Here is a 19,405-nt window from a genome sequence, read left to right as displayed (position 1 = left end):
GTCATCGTACACCACCTATTCAGTCTTTCATGCCCTCCTCACCAGGTACTTATGACGATAATGGATCGAGCTATATATCCCGGTTTTTTTTTACCTTTCAAAGGATTATTTTTCATATACACTGTTCTCATAATGGCTGACTTGCAAGGCTGAGCAAGGCTGCTCGTGCAGTTCAAAACAACAGGTAAATTTCCATACTTTTCTTCTATAAACGCATTTAATGTACTTTTATATCTTGTATTGTGAACTAAATGACTGGCTGACATCGTTTTCGTGCCATTTTCAGCCATTATGAGAACGGTGTATCCTATTTTCGTTTTCACTTATTAAATTCCGTTCAAGCTGACAAATAATGCCTATCACCGTCTTTCTATTTATTTAATTTTCGATCATTTTCATTTCAGCTTTAATTTTGCCACAATATTGTGATTTTGAGAACAGACTTGAATATATTGACGTGTATATTAAACTTATACCCCATTCACACCAAGGCTTAAACATGTTTTAAAGTGGTTTAACTAAACAGGTTTGGAAAACTATCTACGAACACTGCACAATATTTGGTGAAATAATGCATGTAAACTATTCTTTGTCTTGCTCTGACAATATTTTAGAAAGTTTCATTATATTGTAGGTTTGCAGTTTCTCAATTTTTTTCCTAATGAAAACATATTTTAACTAAACTCGTTTAGGTGTGAATGGGGTGTTTAGGGTCTAATTAGTGATCGTAATAGACTAAACAATGTAAAAATAGAAGTGAATTAAGTCAACTGAAGAAGATCTACCTAGCGAATAATTAAACAATTCAAGAAAAAACAAGCTTAAAATGAATAAACACAATCTAATAGAATTAATAAAACATATATTTCATATATTTCATTAGCACTATTTTATACTAGTGTATACTTTAAGTGTATAAATAGTCAGCAAGTACAATAAAAAGCAAAAGAACAAGAGTGAAGTAGTGCTTAATATGCTAGGGAGTGTACATGACGTACTTCACGGGTTTATGAAAACCACTCTAACCACTAGTACTTAGCCAGGTTTTTATCAGTATTAAAACCATAGGCTAACGTGGAAATACAAAAGAAATTACGCTTTTTTCTCGATGCTGGAATCTGTGGCATTTCTTTTGTATTTTCATGTTAGCTTCGCATTCAAGACAAAATTAAAAAGGGCCCATTAAGACTACTGTTTTCTTCCCTTCAACGAAAAAGATGTTTAATAATATTGACAAGTTTTGACACGGGAAAACGTGTCAAATGTGCTGTGCACATTGGATACTTTGAATAGAGTACAAGACTATTTGGGATTTAGTCATTGTAAAACGGAAGAAAGTCCGTGGATTCGGTTTGAATATTTTTTACGGTCAAATTGAACCAGCATAAACGAGTCTTGTTCGCAAACCCCAAAGCAAGCCTCCGTCTCTCTGAGAACCAGTGTTATGGTGGCTCCATCGGCTCAAAAACACCACACAAAACATTATTGAACAGAAGATTCTCCATCTACAGAAAAAGTTTGGTCTCGAAAATTTACCTCAGAATACCCTGCGAGCAGAGTCTCCTTTACCTTCCCCCGAGTGAGAGAAAGGAAAGAAGACTCTTTCCTTTCTCTCACTCGGGGGAAGGTAAAGGAGACTTTGCTCGCAGGGTAACCTCAGAATGGAAATAGTACGAAAAACGTATCTCTTTCCCTACACTTCTGCCCAAACAATATGGCGTCGGAAACCGTGAAAGGAACTATAAATAAACTAATATAAAACTCGTGTGAGTACTCTATGTAAATTATGACGCAGTAAATTCCTCGTCCACCCACTCGTTGAAGGTTTCGGCATGAAAATCCCTTTTTCATAAAAATATTCGACTAGAAATAGATACGTTTAGCTAACCAAAACAAAAATTATTACTTTAGTTAATACAATAACATATAACTCGTGCGGGTACTGTTACTAAAACAAGGAACGGCCTGAAACCACCTGAAACCACCTAAACCGACCTGAAACGACCTGAAACGACCTGAAACCATCTTGAAAGCACCTGAAACCAGCCAAAACATTGAATCTCCATCGAGTTTGTCGTCCAGTTTGTGTATTTTATTGACTTTTATCGATCGATCAAGTGTTTGTTTTCCTTGGAAGGGATGTATTTCATGGTAGAATGTCATATAGTCGCTACGTATACTCTCCCATAGAAGTATTCCACACTTAGGCACAGCACAAAAAACTCATTAATAATTCATGAAGGAAACACAATAGAAATCATGACCATGAAGGAGGTTTTATATCTGATATAGATTCGTCTTCATTTGCATAAACTTTAACTTGGATTTTCTCTATCAAACTTGGTTCATTTCGTAAAGAATTCGGTACAGTATGAGAACATACATCAGGAGTTTTTTAAGCCGTTTAATAAACTCGCAGATATCGTGTTTTATCGGGTCTAAAACCACTCGGCTACGCCTCGTGTTTTATACCCGATAAAACACTCCTGCTCGTTTATTAAACAGTACGTAGTAAGAGGAAAAAAGAAAATGAACCTTGACACATTTTCAAGTAAAGACGTGTTGCATAGTGTTAAACAAATAAAATATTTCATAGAATATGTTTTTTGTTGATAGTAGTTAATTTAGGTTTATAAAATAATACTGAATTTCGTGATCGTCATATCAGATCAGCTCCTACAATCTTACTGATAACGACATGTTTTCGTGCCGTGTTCTTTGTCTTGGTTTGATTTTGTCCTCTGTTTTCCTTTCACTGGAGGGTAAGTACGAGATAAACAAGATAATTACTGGAAACTTATAGTGATGTTTTCAGTACTGGAGATGGATGGATCATTACGTGTTTTTATTTCTTTAACTGGAGAGTCAGCGCCCAAAATGGTCCAGTTGCAATTGGGCGCGTGTATATGTAACTTCATATGTATATCTTTTCAACTGACTTGCAATAAATTACTTTTATTTTTTTAAAACAACGATGATAACTACGATGAAGCAAAAGTCATGCGTTTTATTTAGGGGATCAAAGCTTTGAAATCCTTTAAGGTGACTGTCTACTTTACCCGTTTTGAACTTCAAGAGAGCAAAACTCTGAAATTTTATACTTTTTATGAGCTTAGTTGAAAAAACTTCAGCTTTTTTTCCTGCGATTACTTCCCGTGGCGCAATTTTTCTTCCAAAACCTTCCGCGTAGGCATCCATTAAATGCTGATTATCTCGAAAACAAGCTAGGGACACCCCATTTTTCTTTTCATATTTGGAATCAACATTAAATTTCACGTTAAAAGATCGTAATTTGAAAACGTTTTTTTGCCCAAAAGCAGCCAGTCACCTTAAATAAAGTAGTTTTTCCCCCTTCCAAATAACTTCTTACTCGATTAATATTTTGATGACGACGCACAACGTGGTTATTTACTCAGGTATCCAAAACTCCTGCATCAGTGGTTGGGTTAAGATGAATCGACGCGTCGTTTGTTTCAAGACCCGAGGTGACCACTTCGGCTCTTTCCATAACTACGTAAGGTCTGGTTTGGTAGCAGCGATCAAACTAAAGCACGTTTCTGGCAACATCGCATGCACTTTCGGTTCATCCCACAATAGTTACTGGGGATGCGCCAATATCGGCAGTATTTTCAAAGTCAATGCCTTCAATGCGGTGGTAACAGATGAGCTCAACCAAATCATCTTTCCAAAGAAACAATACATCGGGTATGCTTATCCTTGAAACTACTTACACATTATGAGGAAATGTTTTTCAATAACGAACAATAATGGCAAAAAGCGCCAAAAACTAGACCTTCGTATGAGTTTTGTTCCCAATTTTCGTTTTGGGTTAACACTCAAAACCTTTTTTTAACAGTTAGAAACTGATGTACTATGATAAAATCCTTGTTTGAAGTCGGTATTTTCAATTGTACAAAGATGTTTTGTTGCATTTGTGTTAGAATGTAGCTTTGTCAGGCTTTTTTATAGAAAATCATGTATAGGAAATAAGCAAATGAAGGCCTAAACCTCATTTTCGATTCAAATTTTTGCTTTGGGTCAGAACACTTTGATTCCACTTTCATCGGTCATCTCCATTTCCAAACAAGTTAAACTTTCTGAATAACAAGATTTTAGCTTTGTACAATAGCCTTTCTTCAAGAAAATAGTTTTTGGCGCTCACCGCTTGAATACGAAAAGAATTCTCTCTTATAATTTATGCTATGTAAGCCTAAGGGATTTTTCTTATTTGATTTTAATTTGTTGTATGTAGTGGTCCAAGATACTGGTATCGAGTTCCCTTCGCTGACACCGCCTCTTCCAAAGAAATCACCTTTACCGACTTTGCCCAGCCTTTCTACTTCCCCAAGTACAAGCAGATGAGGATCTGGTACGGAGAGGATCTCATTGGAAGCTCTGAATCAGACAACCATGGTCGTGTTTGTGTGAATGTGTATGCTAAGTTCATGTTATAAGTAAGGACCTCATGAAAGACCCCCTAGCCATTGGCTAGTAAGATAACGATAATGCTAATAAAAGAAATATTAACAGTTTTATAACAAGAATTAAGAAAGTAATATGTAAGCTTAAAACTGGAACAGGACTATTAATAAAAGGTTACAACCTGATCGAACTTTTCAGTTGTGTGATTGATTAAGATACTTTTTATCTAACCTCATCCTGGACACATTTTTTCTAACGCACACAGACGTGCAAAGTCATCACATTCTGGAAACGAGATTGAATAATAGCACCAACTCTTTACTTCCTCGGAACTTACGAATATTTCTGTCTTTGTGTTCGCCATATTGCAAAAAAATGAGCGTTTTTGATTGGTCAAAAGTATCACGTGATTAACCTCCTTGGGGGCCTGCTAGCTCGTGCAAATTGTGCTCAAAATTCGGCCAAAAAAGATGGATTAATTTTAAAATCTTTAACATCAAACCATGAAAAGACACAAGAGAACTAAATGTCCGAGTAAAGCAGATTGTCATTTGCTATATCATGGTTGTTGATTTATCGGCACTTTAAATTTATGCTTTGCTAAAACTGACTCATTTTAATAGCCCCCCTTTTTTACGAGAATGAAATTGTTTGTTGTCTAAGGTTTAGTTGAGTTACGAAGGAAACCACCCCCCCCCCCCCCTCCCCGGTCTTTAAAAGGTGCCCCTTAGTTCCCCTTCAAATCATAGTGCTGCCGTCCCTGATGTATTGGGAACAAGTGATCTTTTAGCAGGTTACTGATGAAGATAGACCATTCATATTGTGAAACGTTTGAAATAAGCCACGTGAATACCATATCACGTTTCGTCATCACCGATTTGACTCAGCAGTTCAACCTTTTCGTATTACGTGGGTGGCTGTCTATTACCCACGACTCTGAAACTTAAAACCATCAAAACAACCTCTTAAAAAGTGAATAAATTTATCATCTTAATTGAATGAAAACACATAATAAGTGTGAGTCTGATCGGGAAAAACGTAACTTAGCTTGACTTGCCAACAAGATTTTTTCGTATGGATCTTTGATAAGTGGTTAGATGCATGTGAAACGTCGCGGAAAAGATAGATTAGAAAGAAAGAGTCTCATCTCAAGAAGTTAGCAATGTTCTAAAATGGACATTGAACATTATAAACAAGTGCGGGAGACTGGGCACCAGGAATAGATGTGATTGGTTCATTCTCGTCGTGTGGTGTCTCCTGATCAAATATTTCAATATTTATCATCTGGAATTCGTTTTTGAGATGTTTTTCGTAAATGTTACAATCGTCTAAAAATAGCTGTCTCGTGAATTCAGTGGTCACTAAATGTTTAAGTTTTAGCAAAGCTAAATTTAGGGGGGAGGGAAGGGGAGGGAAGGGGGAGGGAGTAGGGGAAGGTCGGGAAGAGAGGAGGAGTAAAAAAAAAATTGGAGGAGGAGGATTTTCGTTTTTTATCTCTTTCTCACATTTAGCATTTATACTTACGGTTTTTAATTACTTTATCCCATTTCCCTGGCCAGTGTGTCCATTAGTAATGAACAATTATCATGATGAAATTGAGCGAGGAGTGATCGTAAATTATCAAGACCAAGGTCGTGTTATCTACCGAAGCCGTAGGCTAAGTTCAGGATAAAACGGCCAAGAGAGAATATTTTATATTTTACGATATCAAATCCGAAAACTGCCAAAAAAATATTTTATCTTTATTTTGACTGAGCTTATTTCCCTTGTTGACAATAGGAGGGTCATGGATTTATCGAGGGCTACAACCATTTTAAAAACGTTTACTGCAAATCCCTCTCAGCCCGATAAAGGAAGTACCTTTTCCCCTAAGGCTAAGCTAAGCTATAGTTTGATAAACAAAAACCGTACGTCTGTCGAATTTGCATCTAAACGTGCACAGTTCCTCACGTTTGACCTCCTATCTTGAAGGAGGGAAGGAAGAAGTTACGCTTAAATAAAATCAGCGCAAGCCATTCTCACGTTATTGCTATAGAGTGGGCACATGTCAATATTCCACCATTTCAGTTTCGAACTCTCTCGAACGGAAATGTCATTAGAGCATCAGGATAGATCTTAACATCGATTTTATGATGGAAAACCGGACGTCAGTCTCCTTTTGCGCATGATGAACTCTTAACAGCTAAAACGTAACACAAAACTACCAAAGCTGATCGGTAAAAGGGTGACGTTTGACAAAAATAAGTTCAAAACTAGCGAGTAATGTTTTTACGGAAAACATAATCATAGCTTTCTCAATGCCTACAAACGAATTTTGGTTTTTGTAAAGTCATGTTTTCACGAGTTTTAATAATTTTTAACATACTTGGTCCGGTATGATCAGTAATTATTTTTTCTTTCCTATGAGTTTTGGAATTAAATGATAACAGATAGTTAAGAATCAATTCATAGTTCCCCTACGTAAATTTGAAGCTCGTGTCGCGCTATGGCTCCCTGGTAAGGTGAAGGTGTTTGAGATGCTTCTTCGAACCAGTTCATAATCGACAAGTACGTACCAAGTAGAGAAGATATCTCAGTACCATTCAACAAACAAACTTCTTTACCTCGTAGCGGGGAGTAATGTTTTCCCATCTGACCTCATTTCATTCCCTAGAGCATCATTTCTCTGTTTAACGGTTGGGCACGAAAGTCATATAAAATGGAAAACATTTCTTACCACCTTAAAATCTTTTGAATTTGAATTTTGATATTTTTTTCTTGTTATCATTGTTTTTTCCTCGTCAATTTTAATATTAATCATGTTTGTACTGTATGTAAATTGTATGAAGAGGGAATATTAATTGGGACGAAAGTTCTGTTTTCTTCGTCAGTCACAAAATTTCTATGTCTCAAGTTTTATAAAATGCATATGTTTGTATTGTGACAAATAAACTAAACTAAACTAAACTAAGTGCCTGGATAAAACTCAAACTCTTGACAGTGGGCGTAATGTTTTCTCATTTTGACCACATGTTATTTTCTTGAGAATATGACACGTGATCAGAAATGAAAAAAAACATTACGCCCAAGGTAAAGAGGTCTATGGCATGCCTTACTGGCGTCGTGCTGCACAACAGTTAATGAAGCAAGGCTTTTGGCAGTTCTCCTTTTAATCTCAAATAAACAATACATCCAAAGTGGAAATGCTGATAATGATCATGTTTTTGGGGAGAAGGAGGAAATAGGTAAAAGCCTAATACGCAATGATATTACCCTAATTCATACAACGTGATGACACTTTCATTGATAATAGCCTGTAGTTATTCGTAGTTTCCTTTTGTGTATCTTCGATCTTAAATATAATACTGAGTGAAATGATCTGGAAACTGCGAAGGGAAAGACCGAGTGGATTGTTCTATTACGTGTGCGCATCACTTTCAATATTCAATTGAAATGAATAAAAACTAATAATAATAAATAATGATGATGGAAATTAACAGTGGATTCCACAGAGGTAGTGGCTCTTTTACCATTGGATTCCAGTTTAGAAGTTGGTTTTTGCTTAGGGAGGAAAACCGATAGAATCCACAGAAAAACCCTCGACGCTTAGGGAAGAACCAACAAGCAACTGTGTCACTAAGCCTGAGAATAAAAATAAGCCGCCTGATTTTTTAGCCTGTTTTAGTTTTTCTTGCATTAATGAAAGTTATCTATCATGGTATTGAATTAAAGGAATAGTTTCTATAGAGCTGGTAAGATTGGCGCACCGGAACTATGCACAATAGGCACCCTATCGACTTAAGAGCCCTGCCATTCGTACTGTGCATGCTCGACGAAGCGCCTAAGCGTACCCGAGAAAGTGCCTGGCACTTCGTCGAGCATGCGTAGTAAGAATGACAGACCCTGGGGCCTAGGAAAAAGGAAGCGCAATGTTTCCATTTCCACATCTCCTCTGTGGGCTATGTTCGCTCAACTAGTGAGCAATATCCAGAATCGATAGCAGAGCGAAAACACCGAATTATGGAATCAGTATACTCAAAATCATATCTGAATCTATAGAATGAGTTAAAACAGGAGTCTATTTCCCGCAGCTTACAACTATAGTACCCCTATCTAGAGTTTTGTTTTCTCGGATTGGTTATTTTTAGATTAGAATTGTTGCCAAATAGCAAAGCATTCCTCATTAGTTCCTCTTGTTCATTCCACCAGCATGGTGGAGACACAAGTGAAAAACGTCTGCGCATGCTCTGAATTCGTATGTAAATTAGTCCAAACACATGTGAATTTGACATTCAAACATGCCTAAGTAATTGGACTTCACCAAATGCCAAAACTTAGTGTCCATGCTTGAAACTTAAGGCTAATTCTTTCATATTGTGTTTGTTAATACAGTATCTTGGTCTGTCAAAAGTATACTCGCGAACTTTTTTGTATACTCGCAGAAAACAAACATTTATTTTCTCACTCAAACTTTTCAAAATTCTTAGAAAAAGTGCTGAAATGCACGCATGCGCAAACGTTTTTCTCTAGTGTCCATGGTGGCTATATCTGTTTTCTCTATTTCTCGGATTGGAGGCCGTTCAAAATATAGATGGTTTGGGAAAACAATAACTCCTAATGAAGATAAGTGAGTTGTACGCTCCTGGTAAAGTGCTCCTGGTTAAAAGGGCTTCTTTTTTATCACCAGACAAAACAATGAGGAGTTGTTTCCCGATGAATATAATGTCTATTCGATTTGCCGTCACTGATGCTTCAGACGACATTCTGCTACCAACATGGAAAACGCCGGTGTTCATGCTGCTTTAAGACTGAATAAGTTTAGTCTATAGAATATCCCAATGATCTCATGACTGACCACTTGTAAAAGGAAAAAAGGAGAAGAAAGAAGAAAGAAGGAAAGAAGGAAAGAAAGAAAGAAGGAAAGAAGGAAAGAAGGAAAGAAGGAAAGAAAGAAAGAAGGAAAGAAGGAAAGAAGGAAAGAAGGAAAGAAGGAAAGAAGGAAAGAAGGAAAGAAGGAAAGAAAGAAATTATGAAAGAAAAAAAAAGAAAGAAAGTAAGAAAGAAAGAAAGAAAGTAAGTAAGTAAGAAAGAAAGAAAGAAAGAAAGAAAGAAAGAATGAATGAAAGAAAGAAAGAAAGAATGAATGAATGAAAGAAAGAAAGAAAACACGAATGAAAGCAAATCAAATAATGAAAGAACGGAACCAGTAAGGATATGAAGCCAGAAGAAAAATAAGGGGGAAAAACAATCAATAACACTACTAGATCTAGGCCTGATCACTGTTATCCCCAGAGAAAACGTTATATATTTAGAAATCGAAGCCCTGTCCCAATTTTATTCAAATAAAATAAAAAAAATTAAAATTACAAATACGCAGCAATATATAACAACAATAACGATAATATGGTGAACAAAGCCATTCAGTAAAAGAAGCAGACCGACAGATACGTACACACACACATAACACCGCAACACACACAGACAATAAAAACATCAAACCAAAAAATAAGATAAAATAAGATAAAATAAAATAAAATAATCAAGTTAAGATTGACCAAATAATGGCTCTGCAATTCTTTAAATGAAGGCCCAAGTAATTGTAATCAGAAAAAATATTGAGTAATCTGAGATGTTAATGAGTAATCAAATGTCTTTGTTGTTTATCATTTTGTTGAAAGTTTTGCTCGATAACTTAAGTTTTAGAATAAAAAATAAACTACAAAAAAGAGCTAATAAATTAATACAAAATTTACTAGAAAATTAAATATACGTAGCAAAGAAAATTCAATATTTCGTGTAATATTCATCTATTTGATCAAATGAAATTTAACTTTTCACAAGAAGGATTTTCACATCCGCAAGGCACTCAAGGTGGCTGTCACCGCATATCATCTTCGTATCTCAGGTAATTTTCTTACACTTCCATAAAAGGCCAACCAATTTGATCGAGTCCAAAAAATAAGAAAATAAAAAAAATAAAAAAAAAATAAATTAAGTTCTATACCGGATTTGACGAAATAGGTTTTTTGTTCGTAAACAGATTACGCACCTGAGGGGAATTACAGAGGTAATAGAAACTAATAGTCCCCTCAAAAACAACGTTTAGTAGAGAATAAATATATCTTTTTCCTGTTGCCATGGCGAATGGCGATTAGATTGGCATTTGTAAGGTCGGCAGCTGGTAAGTTGATGATATAGTTCATATAAACCGATTTCGAATCGTATGATTTTCACATTGTCACAGGCGAGTGTGATGGTCATGTTCTGGGAAAATGTTTGACTCGCCGATCATTGTTTATACAGCAACAGCTAAGGGAATCGCTCGAATCAAGTCTAGTTCGCTGGCAAAAACTGCCATTCCGTCGATGCACCATCATTTTTAGGCAGTTTACAATCTTTAAGTATTTGGTTTTAGATTAATTCTTCGACAGTCTCAAGTCTCAAAGGTTGGCGAAGTGTTTTTCTCATTTCTAAGTGAATTAACCCAGCGATTGCTGGTTGGAACGAGGCATAACCTTGTTATTCTATAACTGCGAAACTGCGGCTTTTCGGCTCGACTAAAGTTGTACGTACGATGACTTTTAGCAACAATTCAAGTAAAACAAGTGTAACAATAGCAGGGGATAGCTTATCATACCAGAACAAACCACTTCTGGTACTGGTGGTCCAAGCCATAACAATGTTCTTCATGATAGTTGTTAGTACTTTGGCCAACGGAGTTATATGCCATTGTATCTTAAAAAACAGGTCATTGAGAACAGTTACAAATATCTTTATTTTGAATCTGGCAACAAGCGACTTTCTTCTCTCCATCCTCTGTATGCCATTTGCTCTGGTGTCTTGTATCGTTGACGACTGGATATTTGGTGGCTTGATGTGTAGCATTTCCGGATTGATTCTCTCGACGTTGTGCATAGCATCGATTCTAACTCTGGTATTAGTAGCTATTGACCGCTACTTGGCCATCAAACACCCACTCAAATACTGTGTATACCTCACGAATAAAGCTTGCGTATGCATGCTAGCTTTCGTATGGCTCGTCGCTGCGATTTTTTCTCTCCTACCCGCTCTGGGTTGGGGAAGTGGTTATGCGTACATTAAAGTCGAAAGCATCTGTCGACCAGAGTTTGGAACGCCACAAAAAGACAACGGCTTTACAAGCTTCCTTTTTGCCACTTGTTTTGTTATCCCTTTTGCAATTCTCGCTTTTCTCTACATTTCTATTCTGTGGACAGCTAGAAAACAGTTTCGTCAGGTCCATCACGCTCCTAAACTGAACGTCATCAATGTACAACCTCAAGAGCAAGAGATCGTTAGAAATATTCACAGACACTCAAATCGAGAGAAGACTTTCACATCAGATAATACTGAAATTACATCAGCTACGAATACTATACGTACTAAGCGGCTCTACAACTCAAAAAACATCAGCAAACGTAAGCACAAAGCGCGCGGATTCAAGATGCTTCTTCTTATAGTGGCTGCCTTTATTATTTGTTGGTCGCCCCATTTCATTTTGATATTCTATTCAAGCCTAAATAGAATCACAATACCACTCTCTGTTAAAGCATTGACCACTTGGTTAACGTTCCTTAATTCTTCAATGAACCCATTTTTGTACGGGTTTTTAAACGGTAAATTCCGTTCTAGTATTAAGAATTTTCTTGGGGACAAGATATTGTGCTGTAGATGGTGGAAAACAAATGAAGATTCTCAAGTATTTCACATCAATCATTGAAAACCTTAGACTCATTGATACTCTTCATTATACCGCCTTTCAAATGTGATTGAATTGAAAGTTGTATTAAAATCTTATATGAAAAAGTTTACAAAGGACTTCTGGAGACTCCCACGGTTGAAAAATTATTAAACTTGCTAACCCTGGTTGGCTTTATAAACCGGATTCATATTCTCTTTGTTCGAAAGTATTGATTGATAATTTGGTTCCATGCACTCTTACTGTTTTAATAAGATAAAATATAAGTCATAGATCAAAGCCAAAGCTCTTTTTTTTTTTTCATTATTCGTTTTCTCAGCTCGAGGCCATTCAAAAGAGTTGTAATTGAATAAATTAAAATCATAAATAGTTTTGGAAAATCGTTTAACGAGCCGAGAAAAACAAATTAAAATTTAAAACTTATCGCTGGAAATCGTTCTGAATCAATCTGATAGAAATTGGACATAGTGCATGTATTGTTTGGCGAAATTTCAGTTCAAATTGGATTCATACTATGTATTTAGAAGTGTTTTCTAGAAATTGAAGCAAAAAGAATCCCCTTTACATCGTCAAGGCCTGAGGTTTATTTACCGTGGTTTTGGGGAGATATTTATCGACAATGAATGGAAAGCATTTGGGGACATTTATTTTTAGAACCAATTTGTATACTCCCTCAAACAAATTTCATTTTCGTTATTGAAATGCCGAAATCGTTTTTGTTGTAATAGAATTATGACAAGTTTCTTATTCCACTTTTTTAAATTCTATTTCCTTTGGCTATGCGATTCTAAGTTATTAGCTTAGCTTTAGTTTCTAATCCTTGAGGGAAAAGTAGACAATGACAAAATTCATGCAGTGAAACAGTGAAAATGCTAAGGGGTGCTCAAAAAACACAGCTGGTGTATTCTTTGACAATAAATAGAAAATTCATTGTTCTTTTTCTCTTCTCTTTCTATCTTTTTCCCCCGTTTCTTTCTTTTAGAGTCATCAACTGAAGACTATAGCAAGGAGTTCTGCTTTATAGTATAATCTTAATTTTGGCTATCTGTTTTGGCTACTAAAATAAATTATACATTTTTTATTTTCAGTTTTCTAAAGACTTAAGCTCTAATCTTCTCCAATTAATTACTAAATCGGTAGGATTCTGAATGTTTTGAGAAATATTAGCACTAGAAATACCTATTTTATCAATTACTTTTTATTGTTTTGTTGAGAGAAAAGTATTTCAATGAATAGATGGTTTCTCACTGAGTTCTTAAAAAGATAAAAATTTAAAAGGAACCCGCTCGACATTATTATTAATTATTCATTTTTGTTAAAGTAAATACCATATATGTGGAATTTTGGCGGGCTCCTTGATTGGTCGACACTTTCTTTCTCTTTAAACAAATGAAAAAACGAAGGCAAAGATGAAGATCTCAAAGCTGCGAAAACTGACTAGTTTATGTTTGACTAAGAGCTGGTTGCGTAGCAACAACAGTGTTTGTGGACATTGCCTTTTGTGTTAACAAAACATGTTTTCATGTTTTCAGTACGTTTTCCCGTCTTAATTGTCGTTTTGCTTAGGACCGAGACACAAATTTCCTTTTAAAGAGATATTTAGGTAAAAGTTATTTGTTTTTAGTTTTCCTAATAGCTTGCCAGACATGCTTTATTATGACATTCAATATATTTAAATTCAGATTTGATTGCCAGGTTTTAGTCGAATGGTACTTCATGTATGGTACTAACATATGGATCATCAAATACATTCATTGGTGGGAATGAAATGATTTACCATAAACGACGTTCCTACCTTTCGACAATAATAAGGGAATTTTGGTAGAAAAGTATTTAAATGAATAAATGGTTTCTCAGTTCTTAAAAAGAAAAAAATTTAAAAGAAAACTCGACATTATTATTAATTATTCATTCTAAATACCATATGTGTGGAATTTTGGTAGAAATTCTGGTCAGTTCACTATTCAAAGACGTTATAATCGAATCTACATCACTATACAGTCAATGTCATTAACGTTGTCCACCGAAAAAAGACATTTACACATTTAGACAATTAGACTAAAGTGAGCCTGAACTTTAAATGTAAAATTCAACTCGTGAATCGAAAATCCAGATTGCCAAGGATGGAATCCAGTTAGGATTTAATATGGAGAAAATGGTATTTCAGCGTTTGTTTTATGACAGAACGTTCGAGGTAACACGTGATATTTCTTTTAGTCTAAATGTGTAAATGTCTTTTTTCGGTGGACAACGTTAATGACATTGACTGTATATCTATTCATCCTTTGAGGTTAAATGAAATTTTGAACATTTTATGCCGGAAAGCCTCGGTACATATTGTGCAAGAAATTTAATATTTCGAGCGTTGTCTATCGTGATTAATAACACTTCCATCCTTTCACTCTCAATTGATTTGCCCAATTAATTGTTAACCATCCAATTAATTGCGAACATTCTATCTCAAAAATCTAAGACTGCGCTTGATTTCCCTGCTGAAAGAGTCTCTCTTTTTTTCTTTTTCTGGATCGGAAAAGAAAAGGGAGGGAAAAGGCGCCTCTGCCAGCAGGGAAGCGCCGCCGGGAACTTTGTAAAACGTTTGATCTTTTTCTACTGCAGTAGCGCAGGAAATACTTAAAATAATGTCACTCATTTCCGACCTGTACCGCGTGTAAGACACTTCTTAGAAGTGTCTGAATATTGCAGTTGTCCCATCACCGCTAACTTATATGCTACATAGATGATCCAGCTGGTAGAATATGGGCCCTTTTACCGATATGGCGGCCATCTTATCAATTTAAGAAAAATGAATTAAATTCTAAATATTAAGATCAAGTTTTACTTTTACAAGTTAACTTATATACTGTAAAGACTGATGATGCTCTTGTGTGCTGCGTGTGTATTTGTATAGTTTTTATGTCCTTTTTTTTGTTGTCATTTTTTCAATCATATTAATTTTTTTGCCTATTTGTTTATACGGTGTGTTATTATGCTCATTATTATGATTATAAATAGCAGAAATCCTGACCCTAAATGTAATTACTTTTAATATGTAAACCAACTCCCAGCATTTTTAGATTTCTAGTTATTTTTGGAAGTTGGTACCCCTCAATCTGTTTTAACATAAAATAATGTATCAAATTAGAACAAACAAACAAACAAACAAAAAAAAAATGTAATAATGGGTACAAATAAAGTTCTTTTTCTTAAATTCTATTACTTTATTAAGACATTGTGGGATAAGCAACTACTGCACAGCTGTCTTTTTCTCTGTTTTTTTTTTTGTTTTTTGTTTTTTTTGTTTTTTGTGCTTTTCAATAAGTTCTGATCACATCGAAAAACTATGGATATTATCTGACCGCTTGCTTTGAGGTGAATACGAACGTTAGTTAGGCATAAGGTGTGGTCTTCAGCACAAAAAAGGGGGCCATATATGAATCAAAATTTTGGCCTTTTTGGGGGGCGGAGGGGGGGGGGGGGGGTGGCGAAATGGCTACATTAAATTTACATCGGAGTGGTAGAAAAAAATTCTTGTAGAGCGAATTTTGCGCCAGTTCAGAAATGGAAAACGACTGAATTCACTAAATAAAATGTACGAAATAAGCCACTCTAATTTAGCAATGATAAAAACTGATAGCTTAATTGTGGCTAATATGATTGTATTCCTTGTTTTAGAATTTGAATATATGTAGAGGTTAGAGTTAGGTTTGCGCCACTGAGAAAAACCGGAAAACCTGAAGAAAACCCTTCGATAAGAAGAGCAGTGGACTAATATTTTGAAGTCGGCAAGTCATAAAAGATATTCCTATACTAATATGGCTCATTTGTCATGAATAAGTGAGCAAATATTTGTATAGAATAAGTGATAGGCTGACAGGTTTTCTTGACACTAAAATACTGCGCAAGAATATTGATTAGATTAGATTTGGTACATCACGCGTTTGTTCATTAGGCATGCAATGTAGCACTCGTACAGGCTCTTTCTGGTTAACATTCTTAAGTGTTGTAAGATTACGAAATTTATCTCGTGCAGTAACATACATGATCATGAAATTTAATCTGTTATTTGGGTACGATTCTATTTTCGATTTCATCGAACCCTGAAACAAACTCTGGCCTGATCTAAGTGAGAATAGGCTACCTTGTAACAACCTTTGGGCTGATCTAAGTCAGGGCACGGCTATAACTCACAGATCAAACCCTGAAATAACCTCTGGGCTGATCAAAGTCAGGGCAAGCTCACAGATCAAACCCTGAAATAACCTCTGGGCTGATCAAAGTCAGGGCACTGCTAACTAACAGATCAAACCCTGAAATAACCTTTGGGCTGATCTAAGTCACGGCTTAATTACTCAGAGATCGAACCATGAAACAACTTCTTAGAACATGGCTCTCATAGATCGAATCTGAATTCACAAAGATAGGTTTTGCGGATGGAGGAAAACCGAAAAAACCCAAGGGAGACTAAACAAATTCTCCCGGCAAATTCTCCTCTACTCGATTTTAGTGATCGAACCAATCTCGTACCAGGGCCTTTATCTTTTACTGCGCATGCTCGACGAAATGAATATTTATTTCGTTTAGCATGCGCAGTAAGAAATAAATGATGAGGCAAATGCGCATGCGCTATCGCTACAAAGTCCCTACGATTCCCTGCTATTCCTTATCGCTTCTACTGGATATCTTTCAATTAATTGTATAGCCTTATCTATGTTGCTAAAAAACACAGCAAACGCATTTCAAACTGATGGAATCGGCCTTAACTGATGTAGAACCATATCAGTTATATCTTAATGAACTTCGAATGTCAGTCAGCTCAGACCGAATGGAGACTAACATATGGGATAAACATATTGCACGACCATTAGTATCAGTAATATTGTTGGTAGAAGTTACAAAAATATCTACAAAACCGGTGAAAGCCAAAGAAAAGAAAAATAAAGGCGCAAAGGCACTTGGATACGAGTGGATTCTCCTCTGGCTGCAATGTAGGGAAACGCATGCCGTGATATTTATGCTGCATACAAGCGTAACTATATTGAAACTAAGTAGCAGTATTCCAAGCTCGGTTGTTGTTTTCTTTTATCAGAATCAATCAACACCAGAACGGCCATGCGGACGAGATGGCGCATTAAATGTTTTTGTTATTTAGAATGATAATGGCACTACCGGTGAAAATGTTAAATGGTCGTGGGAATGACAAAGGAAGAATGAGAAGAGTAGGCATATAGTTCATATTGATAGTACTCATCATCATTATTTATAAAAAGCTGCGACTGATGCCGGGTCTGGGCGACTATTTCGGGGAATATTCAAGGCGTTTAGTTTTGGCTAACTAACGCATTGTCTGTTAAACCAGGTTTACAAATGCCCACTTTGATACCTGTGTTGGACTGTATCTTTTTTTTTCCTTCCTAAATTTCATTTATTTTTTTCTTCTTGCGTTAGTGCTTGCTGCTTAGGAACAAGAAGAGGGAGCTGCGGAGAGGGGGGGGCTGGGGGATGGGGGTATGGGGGATGGGGGGGAGGGCGGGTGTTTCTTTTGTTTATTGCTTCTTTCTTTCTTTGCATTCTTTCTTTCTTCAGTTCCTTCTTTCCCCCCCCCCCCCCCTCTCTTTCTTTCCTTCCTTCCTTTTCTGTCTTTCTTTTCCGTAAAAAAAGTGTTAAAGGAAAGATAACAGAAAAACGCTATAGTGAAAACAAATGAAAACATGCTGAGTTAGATAATACAACAAGCGGAAAGAAACGGGGGAAGTTTTTTTTAAGGAAAGCGTTGATTTTTTTATTAATCCCTAATGATTCTCCGGCTAACGAGGAAACGGTCTTAACTTTTTCGAATCATTTAATCCTCCCGAAAATTACAGTGTCGCGGACGATATTTCGTATCTGCCGTAGTCGCTTTATTTTAATATATCTGTAAAGTAAAGATTCAGGTGCAGCTTTAACTTTAAAAGTAGCACATTTTATTTTTAACTATTAATCTTTAATTATCTATTAATTGTTAATCAATTATTAATGTTATGTAATGGTTTGGATAGGATATCATGAAAATTCGACTCAAAAGTGGATTCTTTCGGAAACTCGATGAAAAACAAAATAGTAATGATGAAAAGGTAAATTATACACCGTGAAAAGATGAAAAAACTTACTAGTAAGTTAGTAAAGTTTTTTCATCTTTTCACGGTGTATAATTTACCTTTTCATCATTACTGTTTCATTAGAAACACCGACGCAGCTCACACTAGTTTTTAGCTAGTTATATCTTCGAAAAACAAAATAGACAACAAAAAAAACTTAACACAAACGAGTTCAGTCTCATATAAACAGCAAGATAACGACTAGAAATGAAGTATCTCTGAAGTATTTCGTAAGACTGGCGGTTACATAAAAGAAGAATAACAAGCGCAGAAAAAAAGCAAGCTTGAAGAAAGAAGATAATAAAAAAACAGTTGGAAGAATTTCTACGCCTAAGGATATGTTATCATGATTTTAGTGGCATTTTAGGGACGTTAAATGATTAAAACCTACACTACGCACATATGTTATACTATATATATATTATGCTATATATAAGATCAGGTTTTTAATCAAAAACGGTCATTAATCATCAGTATATAATAATAACTTTAGCTTAAAAAAAGCTAAGATCTGCTGTAGATCGACAATGTTAATAATAGACTGTTCGTTAGATGTGAAGTATATGGTATAAAGTAATATCTACTACTGGTGTATAAAATTAGCTCGTACTAGCGACATACATAGAGTAGTTAATTCTCTTGGCTGTCTTTCCGGATGCTCAGAAAAGACGAGTGTGATGAATAATTTAAAAATATAACGATTATTTTTAACGAGGCGGTAAAAATACTCGACTTGTAAGTGTTATAGTAGATAATCGGCAATCCATAAAGTGGGCTGGAAAAAGTGATAGATTTAACAAATGTTCAATATGAGGAAAAGAGAAGAGAGAAGAGGAGATGAGAGAAGGCAAGAAGAGAAGAGAAGAGAAGAGAAGAGAAGAGAAGAGAGAAGAGAAGAGAAAAGGAAAGCCTTGAACGCAGGAAAAATAAATGAAAGGAAATGGAAGAAAATGAAAAAATGGTAAATGAAAAAATTAAAGGAAGAGAAGGGAAACCAATCTAGTGGCATTTAGTAATAGATTCGGTAAGACTGCCAGTTTTCCTAATTCATGTTTTCAAGGGCTTTTCGAATCAAGGGAAAGCAGATATTTAAAACAAATATTGTACCGAACGATTTTTGTTTTTGTGCGCACGAAAATCACTCATTCAAACC

At 35.7% G+C, this 19,405-nt stretch overlaps 2 protein-coding genes across 2 annotated transcripts; both read left to right on the top strand.

Moving 5' to 3' along the window:
* Nucleotides 1-2,647: 2,647 nt before the first annotated feature.
* On the top strand, nt 2,648-4,607 carry LOC116307672 (uncharacterized). The gene is made up of 3 exons (XM_031717946.2): nt 2,648-2,762; nt 3,417-3,705; nt 4,253-4,607. Exons 1-3 carry the CDS (start codon nt 2,699-2,701, stop codon nt 4,452-4,454), a joined length of 555 nt encoding a protein of 184 aa, XP_031573806.1. The 5' UTR covers nt 2,648-2,698; the 3' UTR covers nt 4,455-4,607.
* Nucleotides 4,608-10,616: 6,009 nt separating this feature from the next.
* On the top strand, nt 10,617-12,304 carry LOC116307676 (alpha-1A adrenergic receptor). The gene has a single exon (XM_031717952.2). The coding sequence runs from the start codon at nt 10,976-10,978 to the stop codon at nt 12,137-12,139; it is 1,164 nt and encodes a 387-aa protein (XP_031573812.1). The 5' UTR covers nt 10,617-10,975; the 3' UTR covers nt 12,140-12,304.
* The last annotated feature ends 7,101 nt before the right edge of the window (nt 12,305-19,405 follow it).

Source organism: Actinia tenebrosa, unplaced genomic scaffold, assembly GCF_029948245.1.
Source record: "Actinia tenebrosa isolate PJP-AT-01 unplaced genomic scaffold, QUT_ActTen_1.0 PGA_scaffold6__47_contigs__length_16458017, whole genome shotgun sequence".
NCBI classification, from domain to species: domain Eukaryota; kingdom Metazoa; phylum Cnidaria; class Anthozoa; order Actiniaria; family Actiniidae; genus Actinia; species Actinia tenebrosa.
The sequence above is the reverse complement of the archived record's forward strand: the minus strand, read 5'-3'. Positions and strand labels throughout refer to the sequence as shown.

Coding starts and splice junctions, on each gene's coding strand:
- LOC116307672 (XM_031717946.2), top strand. CDS start 2,699: ATGTTTTCGTGCCGTGTTCTTTGTCTTGGTTTGATTTTGTCCTCTGTT. Junction 2,763..3,416: donor TGTTTTCCTTTCACTGGAGG/GTAAGTACGAGA, acceptor TTATTTACTCAG/GTATCCAAAACTCCTGCATC. Junction 3,706..4,252: donor CCAAAGAAACAATACATCGG/GTATGCTTATCC, acceptor TGTTGTATGTAG/TGGTCCAAGATACTGGTATC.
- LOC116307676 (XM_031717952.2), top strand. CDS start 10,976: ATGACTTTTAGCAACAATTCAAGTAAAACAAGTGTAACAATAGCAGGG.